General features: G+C 49.7%; 2 protein-coding genes across 3 annotated transcripts in view; both read right to left on the minus strand.

Annotated features, from left to right (window-relative positions):
• Positions 1–19636, minus strand: part of LOC138242472 (uncharacterized) — a 91676-nt gene extending 72040 nt beyond the window's left edge. Inside the window, exons 1-4 of the mRNA XM_069198016.1 lie at positions 19130–19636; positions 17380–17688; positions 16863–17144; positions 16558–16674 (exon numbers count right to left, since the gene is read on the minus strand). Coding sequence (XP_069054117.1) covers positions 16558–16674; positions 16863–17144; positions 17380–17688; positions 19130–19211 — 790 coding nt within the window. The 5' untranslated portion in view covers positions 19212–19636. The remainder of the gene's footprint in view (positions 1–16557; positions 16675–16862; positions 17145–17379; positions 17689–19129) is intronic.
• Positions 7913–12832, minus strand: LOC138242469 (uncharacterized). Of its 2 annotated transcripts, XM_069198005.1 has the most exons (6): positions 12041–12832; positions 10975–11286; positions 10453–10734; positions 10152–10265; positions 9758–9831; positions 7913–9649 (listed from the first exon to the last, which is right to left on the minus strand). In XM_069198005.1, exons 1-6 carry the CDS (start codon positions 12111–12113, stop codon positions 9497–9499), a joined length of 1008 nt encoding a protein of 335 aa, XP_069054106.1. In that variant the 5' UTR covers positions 12114–12832; the 3' UTR covers positions 7913–9496. The 2 variants fall into 2 exon arrangements, with proteins under 2 accessions (XP_069054106.1, XP_069054107.1); XM_069198006.1 differs by lacking the exon at positions 9758–9831 and having other exon boundaries at positions 9515–9649; positions 12041–12830.
• Positions 19637–20173: the final 537 nt, after the last annotated feature.

Raw genomic sequence — 20173 nt, forward strand, 5'->3', positions numbered from 1 at the left:
GGGAAAGGAACAGAGGAGAGAGTCCAACCTCATCCCCAACACCTCTTCCATACCCGTCTTCCCACTGTCAGCCTCTGGACATCCTGGTACACTAGGGAAAGGAACACGGGAGAGAGTCCAACCTCATCCCCAACACCTCTTCCATACCCACCTTCCCACTGTCAGCCTCTGGACATCCTGGTACACTAGGGAAAGGAACACAGGAGAGAGTCCAACCTCATCCCCAACACCTCTTCCATACCCACCTTCCCACTGTCAGCCTCTGGACATCCTGGTACACTAGGGAAAGGAACACAGGAGAGAGTCCAACCCCATCCCCAACACCTCTTCCATACCCATCTCCCCACTGTCAGCCTCTGGACATCCTGGTACACTAGGGAAAGGAACAGAGGAGAGAGTCCAACCCCTCTTCCCACTTCAGCCTCTGGACATCCTGGAAAATCTGGGGAAAAAAATAGATTTACAGCTTACTGTAAAGAAATACAGTTTCTAACCTCCATCTGAACTCCTCATCCATAAAGAGAAACCATAAACTCTACTCAAACTGTGCAACAACTATTACAACCGAGGGTAACTCCCAACATCACTCGACAGAGGAGCAGTGGGGGTCCCTTCACGGCTAAAAACAGCAGAGACATGTGTGAACTCTTCAAATCCTAATTGTGGGTTCATCAATATTTCGTTTAAATAAAATGCTACGTCTACTACTGGTCCTACTCAAATTACTCAAATACTGCTTTTTTTATTTGTGTTCCTCCTGAAAATACAAAAACACTGCATCTATTCCTAGAGCTCCTGCTGAAATTAACAATACTGCCCCTACTACTGATGCTACAACCAAAACAATAAAATAACCCTACTAGTATTAACTTAAAAACAATACTTCATTAAGCATTACATCAATAATGATACAATATTAACAGTTCTCCTCTCTCACTAGTAGGGTTGCGGGTTCCAGCCCTGGCTGTGACACAGGAGTGACCAGACTAACCTGACCTTGTGCTCGAGCTGGACTCGGGTTCGAGAGTGTAGTGTCAAGAGCACACTGACCAGGTCCTTGTGGGCGAGAGACAGCAGGAGGTCAGGACACAGGCCTGAGGGTCACCCCCTGGCACCCCGCCAGGAGGAGTCCTCTTGGGGCTCCGGCAGCTCTTCATCATCCTCGTCATCCTCACAGGCCCCAGCAGGCAGGGAGGAGGAGGGGGTGGCATGTGTCTATTTTAGGGTCTTCCTGTATCCCTAGGGAAAACGCGCACAGGAAAACCTTGTGTCCCCCATCAGCACGAGGAAGGTCAATGAACCAACCACAGAGACGAGGCTCACCACCTCCACCCTTCACACAGCAAACCCCTCCACCCACCACTGTGAGGGGGCGTGCCCCCCCATGAACACGCCCGCAGCGCCATTCACGTCCCGACCCGTGATGGGGGTCTTCTTCAGCCTACGTGCCAAGCGATTGAGGAGACCCTGGAAAAATGAGAAAAGAAAACAGGAGAGATTCCAACCTCATCCCCAACACCTCTTCCATACCCATCTTCCCACTGCCAGCCTCTGGACATCCTGGTACACTGGGGAAAGGAACAGAGGAGAGAGTCCAACCTCATCCCCAACACCTCATCCATACCCGTCTTCCCACTGTCAGCCTCTGGACATCCTGGTACACTAGGGAAAGGAACACAGGAGAGAGTCCAACCTCATCGCAAACACCTCATCCATACCTGTCTTCCCACTGGCAACCTCTGGACTTCCTGGAAAATAATACAGGAGTGACCATCTAATCTGCATCCATACCTGTCTTCCCACTGGCAACCTGGGGAATCAGGGAAAGGAGAGACTGGGAGGACCATCCAAATGCCATCCATACCCGTCTTCCCACTGTCAGCCTCTGGACCTCCCGGAAAATCAATGAAAAATAGGAGACCCCATCCCACCCACATCCCAATTAATCCACACCCGTCTTCCCACTGTCAGCTTCCGGGTATCCTGGAAAGTTCGGAAAGAACACAGGAGAGAGTCCAAGCTGCAGCAGGACTCCTCGACCAGACCGCTGGGATGTTCTTCATGCCTTCGAGAGAGAAACCACAAGTACGCAAACTGTGCAGCAACTATCACAACCGAGAGTGACTCCCAGCATCACTCGACACAGAGGAGCCGTGGGGGTCCCTTCACGTCCGAACTCTCTTCCACTCCTGACGGGGGGTTCGTCCAGATCATCTCCCGTCAGGAAGGCGAGGGGGACAGAGGAAGGTCCAGAGGCTTCAGCTCCGTGCCAACAAGCCCTTTGGAAGGGTGGCCAGGGGGAGGCCCTGCTGTCAGAGGAGGAGCAGACCGAGGCACCTGGAGCTTGTCCACCGCTGGTCAGAGGAGTCCAAAACTGGACTTTCCGGCCCCGGTCATCGTGGGTACCTGTGGCACAAGACCTCCTGTACCAGATGGGGGGGGTCCGCGATGCTCTGGGGCTGCTCTCCCGCCGGTGGTCCGATGGCAGCAGGAGCTCTCAGCGGTACCAGACCCGGTCCCCTCGGGCCTCAGGAGGCTGCGTCGGCGGCCGGAGACGGATCTCCCGACGGGACGAGGATCCAGACCGCACCGCGGCGTGGACAGAGACAGGGCTGACACCGGACAAGGAAAGGACACAGCAGGGCTTCGCTACGGCCCTCTCGGCCCCCCGACGCGAGCCCTGCTGAAGACCACAGGTCCGAGCTGGAGAGGGCTGCCCACCAGCGCCGGGGAAGAGGCTTAGCTTGGACCCCTCAAGTGTACAAGACGGTAACCCCTTGTTCTGGTTAATGTGCCTCTTCTGCCCCGTAAGAAGAAAGAACCAACTGCAGGCTCGTCATCTGATCCTTTTGACGCCGATGCTACAACCCCAGAACGTTCAGCTGAGCTCCAAACATCCTCCTCCAAATACAAGTCCCCTTCTCCTCTCTCGAGAGCACGGGGGTCCGGAATGAGGACGTGTCTGCGGGGAGAAGAGGGCTCCCCATACGGACACTCAGAACGAGCACTGCTGGCGCCGCCGCCGGCCTGCTGTGCAAAACCCGTGACCTTTGACCCGACCAGAGGCTGCTCTCGCGCCGTTATGAGCGCGTCCTCTCCACGCACGTGAAGCCGGAACCCTGCTGGACCCACACCGAACCGGAGCGAGGAGTCATCGTCTGCCTCAACAGCGCACACCTGCGCCCCTCGGGGACCGGGAAGGGCTCTGCATGGAGGAACGGCCCGGGACGATCCCTCCCAGAGTGCTCACCCACCTGATCCAGAGCTGCAGGAACAGACGTCCGGCCATCATCCTCCCCAGGGGAAGATCCACCAAGAGCTCAGTACAGTGGGGCAAGAACTGTGTCTCCTTTGTTTCGGGGAAGGTTCTATCTAATGTTTTGTCTTCTTGACGCCGGGATGTTTCATCATTAATTCAGGATAATTGATTCCTTGTGCTGGAAATATATTTCTTCCTATTTACCAAGGGGTGCCAACGCTTCCGAAATCCGCTGTATACAATAAAGATACAGGAAAAACATCGTCTGGTTTCGTGACTAGGAATTTAAATTAACAACCAGTTCAGGTAATATACTGTATAACATAAGTACACAGGAAACACACCGCCTGTTTTCGTGATTGGGCAGCACAATTAAGAGCCAGTATGGTGAGTACATAAGGATCAAAAAGGAAAAGCTAGTCCAGTTTAGTGACTGGGCAGCACAATTAAGAACCAGTTCGGTGAAGACTGTACATCACAGTTCTTGAGAAAAGAACACCATTTGGTTTAGTGACTAGAAATTAAAATGAACAACTAGTACAGTCAATATACAAGATAACTAATAAGTAAAAACAGTCTAATGGAGTGTCTACAACAGTACAATTGACAACCAGTACAGTGAATATATTACAAATATTTAGGGAAAACGCTGTGTGGTTTAGTGGCTGGACAGCACTTGCACGGTGAAGATGTGGAAGGATCCAGGAAGACCATCGTCTGGTTCAGAGACTAGACGCTACAATTTAAAAACAGTTCGGTGAACGCATAACAACCGTTTAGCAAAACACCATCTGGTTTAGTGACTGGTAATTAAAATTAACCAGTCCAGGGAACAGATAAGACAACTTCAAAGGAAGACCCGTCTAGTTTAGCGGTTAGGAAATTAACAACCATTTTGGCCAATACAGAACTATCCAGAAAAGACTCCTTCAAGTTTAACAACCAGTACGGGGAATACTAAAAATAATTATCCTGGAAGAACACCATCTGCTTTAGTGACGAGACGGTACAATTAACAAGCAGAACAGTGAAGATCTCTCATACCTGTATAGGAAAAGGCATAACTGGTTGAGTGACCAGAAACTCAAACTCACAACCAGTACAGCAAGTATATGTAACAGTGTGTAGGGTCAACAGACCACTGACCAGGTCCTTCTGAGGGAGAGACAGCAGGAGGTCAGGACACAGCCCTGAGGGTCACCCCCTGGCACCCCGACAGGAGGAGTCCTCTTGGGGCTCCAGCTCTCCACCTGGACCAGGGGCATCAGCAGCTCTTCATCATCATCATCATCGTCACCCTCACAGGCTCCAGCAGGCAGGCGAAGTAACTAGAACTAGTTACTAGAAATTCAAGTTAACAACCAGTACAGTGAAGATATAAAAATGTATTCATGAAAAACCCCATCTGGTTTAGTGACGAGACAGTACAATTAACAACCAGTACGGTGAAAAACTCAGGAATAAGACCATCTGGTTTCACTGACTAAAAACCACAATTACCCACCAGTATGGGATATAAACAATTATTCAGGAAAAGCACTGATGGTTTGTCCGGTTTAGTGACCCTAGTTGGACAACTAGCAACCAGTGTGGCAGTTATATCACAATTATTCTGGAAAACCTGTGTCTGGGTGAGTGACTATACCAGTAAATCAGGAACCAGCACAGTGAATATATACAGTCATCACTGTGGACAGGAACTGTCTGGTTCAGGGACGAGACCACAGCTGACAACCAGAAAGGGTGAACTGATTCAGGAAAGACGTCATCTGGTTTAGGGACAAGGCAGTACAGTTAAGAGAGTATGGTGTTTGTGTAATTATTCAGGAAAAACACTGTCTGCTTCACTGGAAAGTAAAATGAATAACCAGTCCAGTGCATCTATAACACAAATCTATCATTACACCATCTGGTTTAGTGATGAGACTGTACAATTAACAACCACTGTGGTGAATACAAACTGTAGGATAATTAATGAGGAAAAGCTTCATGATTTAGTGACTCCACAGTAAAATTAACAACCAGTAGAGTGAATATAAGATCATTAATAAGGAAAAAGACGGTCTGGTATAATGACTAGAAAGTACAATTATCAACCAGTACAGAGAATATAGAAGATAAGGAGAAACTGTCCAGTTTAGTGACTAAAAATTAAAAGTTAACAACCTAAAAAGCAGTAAAGTGAATATACAACATAAGTCATCATGAAAAACACCGTCTGGTTTAGTGACTAGACAGAAAATTTAACAGCCAACACTGTGAATATAGAGCATAATAATGGAAAACTGTCTGGATTGCGACTAGAAATTAACATAAAAGGGAAGAATAATTAATACATAATTATTCAGGAAAACTTTAGCGACTAGAAACTACAATTAACAACGACGACGGTAAATATACAAGATAACCAATAAGGAAAAACTCCGTCTGATTTAGTGACAAAGCGGTAAAATTAAAAACCAGTACATAACAGAAAATTACTCAGGAAAAACACCGTCTCTTTTAGCAACTAGAAATTAAAATTAGCAACCACCGAGTACGGCGAATATATAACAATTATTGAAAAAAACACCCCTTCTGGTTTAACAACCAGCACGGGAAATATACAAAATAATTATCCCGGAGGAACACCGGCTGGTTTAGTGACTAAACAATAAAATTAACAACCAGCACGGCGATTACATAGAATAAATATTCAGGAGTAACTCCGTCTGGATTAGTGACTAATCAGTAAAATGACCAACCAGTACAAGGTTATTATTCAGGAAAAACACCTTCTGGTTTAGTAACTACACAGCACAAAATACAAACGGTACTGCGAACATTTGTTCAATTGCAAAAAACACCGTCTCTTTTAGCGACTAGAAATTAAAATTAGCATCCACCCAGTACGGCGAATAGATAATTATTGAAAAAAAACACCCCTTCTGGTTTAACAACCAGTACGGGAAATATACAAAATATTATCCCGGAGAAACACCATCTGGTTGAGTGATGAGACAATTAACCACTGTGGTGAATACATACTGTAGGATAATTAATCAAGAAAAACTCCGTGATTTAGTGACTCCAAAGTAAAATTAACAACCAGTAGAGTGAATATAAGATCATTAATAAGGAAAAAGACTGTCTGGTATAATGACTAGGAAGAACAATTTTTAACCAGCACAGTACAGAGAATATAGAAGATAATTAATAAGGAGAAACTGTCTAGTTTAGTGACTAGAAATTAAAAGTTAACAACCTAATAACCAGTAAAGTGAATATACAACGTAAGTCATCATGAAAAACACCGCCTGGTTTAGTGTTTAGTAAATTTAACAGCCGGTACGGTGAATATAGAGCATAATAATGGAAAACTGTCTGGATTGCGACTAGAAATTAATATAAAAATGGAGAATATTTAATATATAACAATTATTCAGGGAAAATCTGTCCGATTTAGTGACTAGAAACTACAATTAACAACGACGACGGTGAAAATATAAGATACTTATAAGGAAAAACTCCGTCTGGTTTAGTGACAAAGCGGTAAAATTAAAAACCAGAACAGAGTACAGATAAAATTATTCGGGAAAAACAGGCTATTTTAGCGAGTAGAAATTAAAATTAACAATCACCCAGTGCGGCAAATATATAACAATTATTCAAAAAAAAAAAAACACCCCTTTTGGTTTAACAACCAGCACGGGAAATATACAAAATAATTATCCCGGAGGAAAACCGGCTGGTTTAGTGACTAGACAGTAAAATTAACAACCACTATGGTGAATACATAGGATAATTAATAAAAAAAACTAGTGATTTAGTGACTCCACAGTAAAATTAACAACCAGTAGAGTGAATATAAGATCATTAATAAGGAAAAAGACTGTCTGGTATAATGACTAGGAAGTACAATTATTAACCAGCACAGTACAGAGAATATAGAAGATAATTAAGGAGAAACTATCCAGTTTAGTTACTAGAAATGTAAAAATTAACAACCTAATAACCAGTGAAGTGAATATACGACATACTCTACAGTAAGTCGTCATGAAAAACACCGCCTGGGTTAGCGACTAGAGATTAAATTGAACAAGCAGCGCAGTGAATTCATAATATAATCGATTAGGACAATCACCGTCCAGTTTAACGCACAGCGCAATTAACAACCAGGACGCCGAATATATAAGATAAGACAAAATTCCGTCTGGTTTAGCGACTAGACAGTACCCTGAATATATAAGATAACCAATAAGAAAACTCCGTCTGGTTTAGTGAATTAGCAGTCAAATTAAAAACCGGTACAGGGAATTGCAGGAAAAACACCGTCTATGTTGGCGTCTAGCAATTAAAATAAACAACCTGTACGGCGAATATATTACTATTATTTTTTAAAAAGCACCTCTTCTGGTTTAACAACCAGTACGGGAAATATACAAAATAATTACCCCGGAGGAACGCCGGCTGGTTTGTCTACTGGACAGCACAATTAACGAGCAGGGCGGCGGAGATACAACTTCATTATTCAGACAAAACACTGGCTGGTTCAGTCAACGTAACAACCAGTCCAGTGGAGAGACAAGACAATGAATACGGAAAAACTCTGTCTGGTTTAGTGACTAGAAATGACAATTAACAACCAATATGGTGAAGATATAAAATAAGTACCCATGAAAAACTCCGTGTGGTTTAATGACTCGACAGTACAATTAACAACAGTGCGGTGGATATATTAGATACAAAATAAAAGAACAACACCGCGTGGTTTAGTGACTATTTCACTGAATAAACAGTCAGGGAAAACACTTAATAAATGACAAAAAAGACAGTTCTTACTAACGGGGACAGTTAACATCCGAGGAGAGCAGGACGCCGTTACTCGATTGTTCAGTTTGCAGACGAAGTGGCGTCGAGCGCCCTTCCGCCGGTCAATTAAGCAGAAGAGTCCACTTCCACAGCTCAATTTAAAAGCAGAGTCCACTTCCGCCGCGTAATTAAACAGCAGTCCACTTCCGCCCCTCAATTTAACAGCCGAGCTCACTTCCGCCCTTCAATTAAACAGCAGAGTCCACTTCCGCCGCGTAAATAAACAGCCGAGTCCACATTCCCTGACAGCCTTCACACAGGAGACTGAAAGAGCCGCCAGCCCCGTGTCCCTCCTCTCCGATGACACTCCTCCTCCAGGGAAATGATCCTCAAGTTATATAGAAACGCCACGTATTCGCGGGTCATTTCAGGACTCACCTACAGTAGGTCTAAAATACAGGATTCATCTGGACCCTGAATAACAGACAGCACTCTGAGCACACAGTGCAGTGATCATTACAGTGAACACACAGTGCAGCGATTATTACAGTGAACACAGTGCAGTGATTCTTACAGTAACTATACAGTGCAACAATTATTACAGTGAACACACAGTACAGCAATAATACTGAATGTCCAGTACAGCGATTATTACAGTGAGTTCACAGTGTGGCCATTATTACAGTGAATTCACAGTGCAGTGATAATTATACAGACTAACCAGTGCAGTGATTATTACAGCGAATATCAAGCACAGTGATTGTCCACCTCAGTGAATACCCAGGACAGTGATTGTCCGCCTCAGTGAATACCCAGGACAGTGACTGTCCACCTCAGTGAATACCCAGGACAGTGATTGTCCGCCTCAGTGAATACCCAGGACAGTGACTGTCCGCCTCAGTGAATACCCAGGACAGTGACTGTCCGCCTCAGTGAATACCCAGGACAGTGATTGTCCGCCTCAGTGAATACCCAGGACAGTGATTGTCCATCTCAGTATGGTGAATATGTCCAGTGCCATTTGGTGATCTCAGCTCTGAGTGCTGTGTTGCACAATGCAGTAGATGACACAATGTCTCTATTACTCCATCTCTGTGTGTAAAGGGAGCAACCACAGACACACACTGTTGCACAACAGAGAAGACAACACAGTGCCCCCATGACTGAGCGCTGCTGTGCTGTAACAGCTGAGACACACACACACCTGGTCCACGACAGACGCGCGCGTGGACACAGGTGAACGTGTTTCTGGCTGAAAGCTGACTGCTGGAGGGGAACACCAGGATTGTGCAATTGTGTGTGGGGGGGTGGATCAGGGTGGAGGTAGAGTCTGTCTGTGTGTCTCAGTGTGTGGGCATACAGTACACCTCTCGCCATCTCTGTGTGGGACTCGGGTAAATCACACAGCGCCCCCCGGTGGAGACTTGATGTAACCTCCACCTCCTCCTATTTCCCTGTCCTGAGGTCCGAGTAAACGGTGGTCTCGCCCTCCCTGGGGACGCCCTGTCCTCTCTGGGGTCCTGCTGCCGCCTCTGCGAAGTTCACAGTGGAGTAGCTGACCTCATCGCCGCCCGGAGCGCTGGGGGAGCCCTGGACCGCCTGGGAGAGGGAGAGAGAGAGACCCCCGGACAGGTCACACTCGGACACAGGGAGGAGGCTGAGCACAGCCCCGCTGGGGGGGTCTGCTCGAACCCGGGGCCGTGTTACCGTGGGCTCTGCGGGGCGGGCGCAGACAGGGAGGTCTCCGGCGACGTCCTCTCTCTCCTCACGAGCCGCCCGGCCTGCGAATAACGAGCAGAACCAGGACTGAGGCCCAGAGCCGTGCTTCTGTACACAGAGGGGGGTGGGGGTGGGGAAGAAGCTGCCCAGCCCTGTGGTTGAAGCCGATACCCTGGCTTCTCTCCAGACAGAGCTGGGTGAGCTCCTCCATTCAGGACAGGAGGCTCTTCTGTACACAGAGAGTGGTGGGGGTGTGGAACAAGTTTAAAATCAAAGGTGACTGAGATACTCAGACTTAATAAGCAGCCACCAATCCATTGTGCTTAAATAAAAAAGGTCAAAGGTGAACTCTGGTTTTTAAGGCTGCTGTAGGGGAACAGACCTGTCACCTTCCTCCTCCTCCTCCTCCTCTTCATCGTGACGACAGCGACAAGCACCAGCAGGACACAGAGGACAGCGGCTACTGGCACAAGAACTTTCACCAGGAAATCGTCCTCTGTGAGAAACAATGAATCAGGATTAAACGGGAATCAAACACCGAATTAACACCCTAAGAATTAATACCCTACCTGTGAGGAGACTGGTGTAGGTATCAGGTCTGTCTCACTCTCACAATAATACCCTACCTGTGAGGAGACTGGTGTAGGTATCAGGTCTGTCTCACTCTCACAATAATACCCTACCTGTGAGGTGAATGGTGTAGGTATCAGAGGTCTTCATCACTCCTCTCTCTCTCAGTACACATGTCCTGGTCCTCATGTGGTCTGAACTCTGCAGCTTCATTGACAAGCTGCTGAAATATCTGTCCTGGCTGATGTCCACTGTGTCCATGTGGTCACTCTCCCAGGTCACTTGGACATCAGCAGGTACCCCAGCACAGCTTTGAAATCCTCTCCCACAGTCCAGACCACACTGGAGAGTGAGGACTGTGTCTGTCTTCAATCCTCCAGAGGGACTGGCAGAGACTGCAGAATGACATCACATGTGTCTTCAGCACAGGGACAGACACTGTTTCACACACTGACATGATCAATGAGTCCAGACAGCAGATCAGAGCACAGGAAGGACAGACAGAGAGACAGAAGACCTGCAGATTCCTGACTGGACTCATCATGACCAGCACTGGGCTGGAGAGACAGAGGGGACAGTTAATGGAGACTGACGGACTGAAACACAGAGACACGTCCTCAGGTCCTCAGACTTACTGGACAGCAGGTAGAGATCAACAGTGGTGCGTCCAGGTCTATAATACTTTCCATTGACATACTGCTCACAGATGTACTGTCCAGTGTCCTGAGTGTTGAGATTGTGGATGTGCAGAGACCAGTCAGACCCCACACTCATTCTCTGGGCTCTTTCTGGGTCTCTGACTGTGATCTTCTGTTCTCTGTTTACTATCCTCACTGGCGCCTCAGTTTTGTGATGAAAGAGCCACTCAAAATAATACTCCTGATAGTCTCTGGACCCCAGACAGGACATGTTGACTGACCCCCCCACAGTGGAGTACAGAGTCACACCTGAGGAGAGAAAATAACACAACAGTAACACCTGATACCACCACACCTCCCACTGTGTCTCCTTTCACTGCTGACACAACACCTCCCACTGTGTCTCCTTTCACTCCTGACACAACACACCTCCCACTGTGTCTCCTTTCACATCTGACAACACACCTCCCACTGTGTCTCCTTTCGCACCTGATACCACCAGCCCTCCCACTGTCTCCTTTCACTGCTGACACCACACCTCCCACTGTGTCTCCTTTCAGTCCTGACACCACACCTCCCACTGTGTCTCCTTTCACTCCTGACACCACACCTCCCACTGTGTCTCCTTTCACTCCTGACACCACAACACCTCCCACTGCGTCTCCTTTCACTCCTGACCCCTCACAAGACATGACTGACCCCCCCACAGCGGAGTACAGAGTCACACCCGAGGAGAGAGAAACAACACAACAGTAACACACACGCAAACTGCTGCACAATTAGGACGCAGTCTCTGGACAAGCTGTGCTGTCATTAGCTGGTACACACACACTCACACAGTGTTGCACAATGGAGGAGACGACACAGCCGGTCCCCGTCTCTGTAACAGATCAGACACACACAAACGCACCATTGAAAACACTTCTATACAAGACAGAGCAGTTACCAACACAGAAACACACTTTCTTCAGTCTGTACGCCTACACAACCCACTCAGACTGAGACACTGGCTCCACACACACACTCACACACAGTCACACACAGTCACACCTGTGTGACTTACCCACACCCTCCTGTCCCACTGTGTGACCCCAGAAAGAGAGAGAGACCAGCAGACAGAAGACGGGGAGCCCCATTTCCTCACTGACACGTCTCCTCCGAGCGCCGGAGCAGAAGACAGGAGGAGGAGACGGACGCCGAGATTGACCAACTCAGGGGCAGGAAGTGGAGAGCAGCACTTCCTGTGTTGCTCCAGGAGCAGCCCCAGCCCCTGACTCTCACTGACAGGCAGGCCGGCGGGAGACCGGCCAAGACACTGGCCACATCTGGGGTCTGTCCTGCCCCCCGAGGAGCAGCCCAGTCCACTGGCCCCCCAGACTCAGTCTCTGGGCCCCCCCCACAGCCGCCGCTCGTGTGAGAGCGACTTCCTGCAGCGAGAGGGGGGCCCCCCGGGGGGCCGACCACATCGCTCACGAGTCTCGCTGGGCCGGAGGAACACAGCTGTGGGAGAGTCTGTCTCTCCGAGCCTCAGGGCCAGAACTGCTCTTGGGGTTCAGGCAGGGCTAGGAGGTTTACTGCTGAGGGTGGGATCAGGCCTAGAGTTGCAGTTGGTGTTGGGGTTTGTGATAGATTTGGGGAAATGATTGGGGTTTCAGGTAAAATCCTACCCCCAGATCAAGCAAGGGCTGAGGTTAGAGTTTAGGTTAGGATAATGTCTCGACTCGGGGTTTAATTCAGTTGTTGAGGGCCGAGGTGGGGTTTGTGTTCTTGTGAAATTCAACCTTAAAGAAGAAATCTTAGATTCACAGAGAGCAGCGACTCCTCACGACCTGGACAAGACGAGCGTTTATTAAAGACTCAAAGGTGTCCTGTTTCCAGCCATCATTTTTTCTTAAAGAAGGACGAATCCAAGCCGTGCAGAAAAACCGCCCCAAAAAAAAGCAAAAAATTAAAAACGAGCCCTGGTATATCTGGGAAAGAGAAAGGAAAAGCCGTCCAGACCTGCCTGTGGACACCCACCCCGGGCTGGAGAGAGGACAAGGGGCGACCGCTGCGCCCCGAAAAACGAAGCGCGTTGGGGATCCCCCTCCCCGAGACACGAGCTTAAGCTGGGGGGCCGCCGGCTCTCGGGAGGGCGGACTTCGGGGTCCTGCTCTGCAGCAGGGGCGAGGGGAAACGCAGCATCACCCCGTGCTCAGCGGGAAGCCACCCCACTGGCTTCAGCGCCCTGTCACAGCCGGTCCTGGGGGACCCCCGCGGACCCCCGCGGCTCGAGCGCGAGGGGGGGGGTGGTATTCACAAGGACAGTTCGGAGATGAAGGCTTCTGTCGAGCGCGACGGGTCAGAGAGGAGGGCGGTGAGGAGGAAGAGGGTGAACGAGCGCACCCCAGCCCGGCCCGCCGGGACCCACCGGGGGAGAGGTTAGCGCCGTCAAGGGGAGACCCCCCATCACGACACGGACCCGGGCCCGGACCCCCGCGACAGACGGAGCACAACAGCAACAGGGGGCTCTCGCGGGGAGAGCAGACCACGCAGCGGACACGGGGGGGGGTGGGTGTCCCGCACCCCAGACGGTCTGTCCGGAGCCGGGACAGTCAAGAGCCTGTTGACTGAGCGACCAGGACAGTCAAGAGCCTGTTGACTGAGGGACCAGGACAGTCAAGAGCCGGTTGACTGAGCGACCAGGACAGTCAAGAGCCTGTTGACTGAGGGACCAGGACAGTCAAGAGCCGGTTGACTGAGGGACCAGGACAGTCAAGAGCCGGTTGACTGAGGGACCAGGACAGTCATTTATCCAGTCCAGTGGATGGTCAGTTTGGAGAATATCCAGTCCAGTATTTATCCAGTCCAGTGGATGGTCAGTTTGGAGAATATCCAGTCCAGTATTTATCCAGTCCAGTGGACAGTCAGCTTGGAGAATATCCAGTCCAGTATTTATCCAGTCCAGTGGATGGTCAGTTTGGAGAATATCCAGTCCAGTATTTATCCAGTCCAGTGGATGGTCAGTTTGGAGAATATCCAGTCCAGTATTTATCCAGTCCAGTGGACAGTCAGCTTGGAGAATATCCAGTCCAGTATTTATCCAGTCCAGTGGATAGTCAGCTTGGAGACTATCAAGTCCAGTATTTATCCAGTCCAGTGGATAGTCAGCTTGAAGACTATCCAGTATTTATCCAGTCCAGTGGATAGTCAGCTTGGAGAATATCCAGTCCAGTATTTATCCAGTCCAGTGGATAGTCAGCTTGGAGACTATCAAGTCCAGTATTTATCCAGTCCAGTGGATAGTCAGCTTGGAGACTATCAAGTCCAGTATTTATCCAGTCCAGTGGATAGTCAGCTTGGAGACTATCAAGTCCAGTATTTATCCAGTCCAGTGGATAGTCAGCTTGGAGACTATCAAGTCCAGTATTTATCCAGTCCAGTGGATAGTCAGCTTGGAGACTATCCAGTATTTATCCAGTCCAGTGGATAGTCAGCTTGGAGAATATCCAGTCCAGTATTTATCCAGTCCAGTGGATGGTCAGCTTGGTGACTATCCAGTATTTATCCAGTCCAGTGGACAGTCAGCTTGGAGACTATCCAGTGCAGTATTTATCCAGTCCAGTGGACAGTCAGCTTGGAGACTATCCAGTCCAGTATTTATCCAGTCTAGTGGATAGTCAGTTTGGTGACTATCCAGTATTAATCCAGTCCAGTGGATGGTCAGCTTGGTGACTATCCAGTATTCATCCAGTCCAGTGGATAGTCACTTGGAGAATATCCAATCCAGTATTTATCCAGTCCAGCGGATGGTCACTTGGTGACTATCCAGTATATATCCAGTCCAGGGGATGGTCACTTGGTGACTATCCAATCCAGTATTTATCCAGTCCAGTGGATAGTCATTTTGTTGCGTAACCAGTACAGCCAAGCAAGCAATTCAATTGATTACCATATAGTGATCTGACTGAATTATTTGACAGCGATTTGGTAAATATGACTGAATGCGTTACTCCCAGAACCAACACAGTCAAAAAAAACAGGTACTTGATGAGCACGAGGATGAGGATGAGTCTTAAGTGGGATAATCCTCTCCTTTTTCAACATCTCTCATTCAGGTTCGAGTGTTTTCAGAGAGCCGTTTCCCCCCGGGCTGCCTGTCCCCTTCAATATTTACGCTGCGGCTCAAAACAAGATGAAGCAGGGCGTTTTTTTAAAAAAAAGGAAGCAGGAAGTCAGAAGTCAGGAAGTGTTAGAGGGACGGACAGGAAGTCAGCTCAGCGGCTGGAGCTCCATCCCCGGTGGCACTTCCTCTGCAGGGAGAATAAGAGGAGTCTGAGCTCAGAGGAGGGGCTGTGGACTCGGCAAAATGCAATTAAACCTTTTTAAAAAAAATAAATAAAACAGTACTAAACAGAGGCAAGTTCAAACAATCATGAACAAGCTGAACTAGTCATGCGTTCTCGGAGATTAGTGAGTACTGTTCATTCATTGTAATGCATTAGGGCTCAAAGCAACTACTTTGCTGATTTTGTCGACAGATTATGTGGCAATAAGACCCTAACAGTTGAATGAGTAATGGGGGTATCCGTCAATTGAACCCAAAGAACCATTTTCTTTAACTAGATCTTCATGTCGTAGTCACGAGTTGTAGCAATAAGGGAAGGGAAACGTTTCCTTTTGCCTGAAATTAATCGTACCTTGTTGTATTGATATACTCTTTTTACTGCAAAGGTTCTCAAAGTGGTTGGCTAACAGGAGTCACACTTTAACGGGAGACCCACGGCAGCCATTTTGTATGGTCTTAAGTGACTCCACTGCTAGTAATGTGAACAGACCTGCTCTAGACTGACTCCACTGCTCTGTTACTGGAGTTTACAGCCTGTGGACAGACCTGCTCTAGACTGACTCCACTGCTCTGTTACTGGAGTTTACAGCCTGTGGACAGACCTGCTCTAGACTGACTCCACTGCTCTGTTACTGGAGTTTACAGCCTGTGGACAGACCTGCTCTAGACTGACTCCACTGCTCCGTTACTGGAGTTTACAGCCTGTGGACAGACCTGCTCTAGACTGACTCCACTGCTCTGTTACTGGAGTTTACAGCCTGTGGACAGACCTGCTCTAGACTGACTCCACTGCTCCGTTACTGGAGTTTACAGCCTGTGGACAGACCTGCTCTAGACTGACTCCACTGCTCTGTTACTGGAGTTTACAGCCTGTGGACAGACCTGCTCTAGACTGACTCCACTGCTCCGTTACTGGAGTTTACAGCCTGTGGACAGACCTGCTCTAGACTGACTCCACTGCTCTGTTACTGGAGTTTACAGCCTGTGGACAGACCTGCTCTAGACTGACTCCACTGCTCTGTTACTGGAGTTTACAGCCTGTGGACAGACCTGCTCTAGACTGACTCCACTGCTCTGTTACTGGAGTTTACAGCCTGTGGACAGACCTGCTCTAGACTGACTCCACTGCTCTGTTACTGGAGTTTACAGCCTGTGGACAGACCTGCTCTAGACTGACTCCACTGCTCTGTTACTGGAGTTTACAGCCTGTGGACAGACCTGCTCTAGACTGACTCCACTGCTCTGTTACTTGCCTGTGAGTTTGCTGTTCCTCCTCTTGTTGAAGATGATGAGTCCAATGACCAGAGGGATGATCAAAACGATGATGAAAACAGTCAGTCTGAGTGACGTCTCCGCTAATGACAATTGAACTGAGAGAGATAGTAATTATTTTAAATTATCTGTTATTCAAAACGAAACGTCAGGGATCAAAGCACTTTTCTACTGAGCTGAACTTGGATTTCACTGTACAAAGCTCATAAAATAAATGTATTTTAAAAATATTTAGTTACAGAGAGAGTCACAGTAATACTCTTTAAAATATACCTATACTCTATACCTGTGAGGTGAATGGTGTAGGTATCAGAGGTCTTCATCACTCCTCTCTCTCTCAGTACACATGTCCAGTTCCTCATGTGGTCTGAACTCTGCAGCTTCATTGACAAGCTGCTGAAATGTCTGTCCTCTCTGATGTCCACTGTGTCCATGTGGTCACTCTCCCAGGTCACTGTGACTCCAGCGGGTACCCCAGGACAGCTCTGAAATCCGTCCCCACAGTCCAGACCACACTGGAGAGTGAGGACTGTGTCTGTCTTCAATTCTCCAGAGGGACTGGCAGAGACTGCAGAATGACATCACATGTGTCTTCAGAACAGGGACAGACACTGTTTCACACACTGACCTGATCAATGAGTCCAGACAGCAGATCAGAGCACAGGAAGGACAGACAGAGAGACAGAGGACCTGCAGATTCCTGACTGGACTCATCAGGACCAGCACTGGGCTGGAGAGACAGAGGGGACAGTTAATGGAGACTGACTGACTGTGAAACACAGGGACATCAGACTCAGACTTACTGGACAGCAGGTAGAGATAAACAAGTGTTCGTCCAGGGAGATAAAAACTTCCATTGACGTTCTGCTCACAGATGTAGACTCCAGTGTCCTGAGTGTTGAGTGAGTGGATGTGTAGAGACCAGTCAGACCCCAGACTCAATCTCTCAGGCCTTCCTGCTTCACTGACTGTGATCATCTCCTTACTGTTCAGAATTCTGATTGGCTCAGATTTGTGATAAAAGCTCCACTCAAAGTAATACTTCTGATGGCATCTCGAACCCTCACAGGACATGTTGACTGACCCCCCCACAGTGGAGTACAGAGTCACACCTGAGGAGAGAAAATAACACACAGTAACACCTGACACCACCACACCTCCCACTGTGTCTCCTCTCACTCCTGATACCACCACAACTCCCTCTGTGTCTCTTTTCACTGCTGACACTACAACACCTTCCTCTGTGTCTCCTTTCACTCCTGATACCACAACACCTCCCACTGTGTCTCCTCTCACTCCTGACACCACCACAACTCCCTCTGTGTCTCCTTTCACTGCTGACACTACAACACCTCCCTCTGTGTCTCCTTTCACTCCTGACACCACACACCTCCCACTGTCTCCTTTCACTCCTGACACCACCACACCTCCCACTGTGTCTCCTTTCAGTCCTGACACCACCACACCTCCCACTGTGTCTCCTTTCACTCCTGATACCACCACACCTCCCACTGCGTCTCCTTTCACTCCTGATACCACAACACCTCCCACTGCGTCTCCTTTCACTCCTGATACCACAACACCTCCCACTGTGTCTCCTTTCACTCCTGACACCACCACACCTCCCACTGTGTCTCCTTTCACTCCTGACACCACCACACCTCCCACTGTGTCTCCTTTCACTCCTGACACCACAACACCTCCCACTGTGTCTCCTCTCACTCCTGACACCACCACACCTCCCACTGTGTCTCCTTTCACATCTGACACAACACACCTCCCACTGTGTCTCCTTTCACTCCTGATACCACAACACCTCCCACTGTGTCTCCTTTCACTCGTGACACCACCACACCTCCCACTGTGTCTCCTTTCACTCCTGACACCACCACACCTCCCACTGCGTCTCCTTTCACTCCTGATACCACAACACCTCCCGCTGCGTCTCCTTTCACTCCTGACACCACAACACCTCCCACTGTGTCTCCTCTCACTCCTGACACCACCACACCTCCCACTGTGTCTCCTTTCACATCTGACAACACACCTCCCACTGTGTCTCCTTTCACTCCTGATACCACAACACCTCCCACTGTGTCTCCTTTCACTCCTGACACCACCACACCTCCCACTGTGTCTCCTTTCACTCCTGACACCACACATCTCCCACTGTGTCTCCTCTCACTCCTGACACCACCACACCTCCCACTGTGTCTCCTTTCACTCCTGACACCACAGCACTGCCACACATTGTCACACACACGCACGCGCACGCGGCCACGCCCCTGGTGCGTACGCAGTGACGGGGGCCTGGAAGACGGGCGAGGTGAAAGAGCGACACGCGACCTTTCGAAGCCAGCAGCACACCCTCTCACGCACCCTGACTCCCAGTACCGAGGCCCGGGTGCGGGCCTCTGGACTCGGGGGGAAAATGCCGACGCCCAGACGAGGAGTGAAGCCCACTGTCGCTGGCTCACTAGTACAAGAGCTGAGGAACTCTCCCCCCCAGCCCCCCAACCCCACCCGCCGGCAAAGACCTGATCCGAGACTCACCTTCCACCCCCAGTCCCGGAGCCCAGGCCAGGAGGGAGAGCAGGGGGACGAGGGACGAAGCAGCCCGGAGCAGGAGATCCATCCTCGTCTGGCTACTGCTCTTCCTTCACGGAGGAGGGCTAGAAATAGCTGCAGCTCAGCACCGATCAGCAGATATGGCCGACCGCGCGCTTCCTGCGCCTCCCCGGACCCACGTGCGCAGCAGAGCCACAGCCGAGACGCGCTCCAGCTGGGGGGGGCCGGGGGCTCCTCTCTCCACAGTTTCTCCCACCCGGGAGCCCCACAGAGCACACGGCCCCCGTCGGCGCCCGCTGGAGTTCAGGAGCAGCCCCCCTCGAGCGCGCTGCAGGGTCCGCAGGGGAACAGCCAGCCCCAGGGGGCGCCGGTGAGCCCCCCCCTGAGGTCACCTTGCCTGGCTGAACCCCCCAGCGAACCTACAGGGAGTCCCAGGGACAGCTGGGTGGGCACAGAGCCAGACGCCTCTCCTGCCTGAGCCTCAGAGGTGCCTGTTCCTACTGCTCTTCTGTCAACAGTGCAATTAATCACATGCTGGTAGACTGATAATGATCACACACACAGTGTCTCAGGCATCCTGCGGGGTGTGTGTGTGTGTGTGCGTAGTGTGTTTCCGTGCTGATGCACCTTGAGTGAAATCTGAGCACAGTGTCTCACAATGGCAGGACGGCGACACGATTTCTGTTCATTCCGAGACGTCCGCATCGGAGCCACTGCCCATCACTGACAGATCCACAAACACTGACACGACCGTGACGGGCGACCAGGACGGCCATCGCTTCCTCTCCCATCGGAGGGAGAGAGGAGGTGCTGGAGATGGACGACAAGATAGGCCGATTCCGGGGCAGGAAGTGGAAACCAGCACTTCCTGTGTTGCTCCAGGAGCAGCCCCAGCCCCTGACTCTCACTGACAGGCAGGCCGGCAGGAGACCGGCCAAGACACTGGCCACATCTGGGGTCTGTCCTGCCCCCCGAGGAGCAGCCCAGTCCACTGGCCCCCCCAGACTCAGACTCTGGGCCCCCCCCACA

The sequence above is a fragment of the Lepisosteus oculatus genome, chromosome 14 (assembly GCF_040954835.1).
Source record: "Lepisosteus oculatus isolate fLepOcu1 chromosome 14, fLepOcu1.hap2, whole genome shotgun sequence".
NCBI lineage: Eukaryota > Metazoa > Chordata > Actinopteri > Semionotiformes > Lepisosteidae > Lepisosteus > Lepisosteus oculatus.

Excerpts from the sequence above, each read along its gene's own strand:
- LOC138242469 (XM_069198005.1), bottom strand. The coding sequence starts at position 12,113 with ATGGGGCTCCCCGTCTTCTGTCTGCTGGTCTCTCTCTCTTTCTGGGGT. Across the intron at positions 10,735-10,974 it reads TGATCTCTACCTGCTGTCCA|TCTCTGCCAGTCCCTCTGGA; the intron begins GTAAGTCTGAGG and ends GTCATTCTGCAG. Across the intron at positions 9,650-9,757 it reads CCCGCCCCGCAGAGCCCACG|GCGGTCCAGGGCTCCCCCAG; the intron begins GTAACACGGCCC and ends TCCCTCTCCCAG.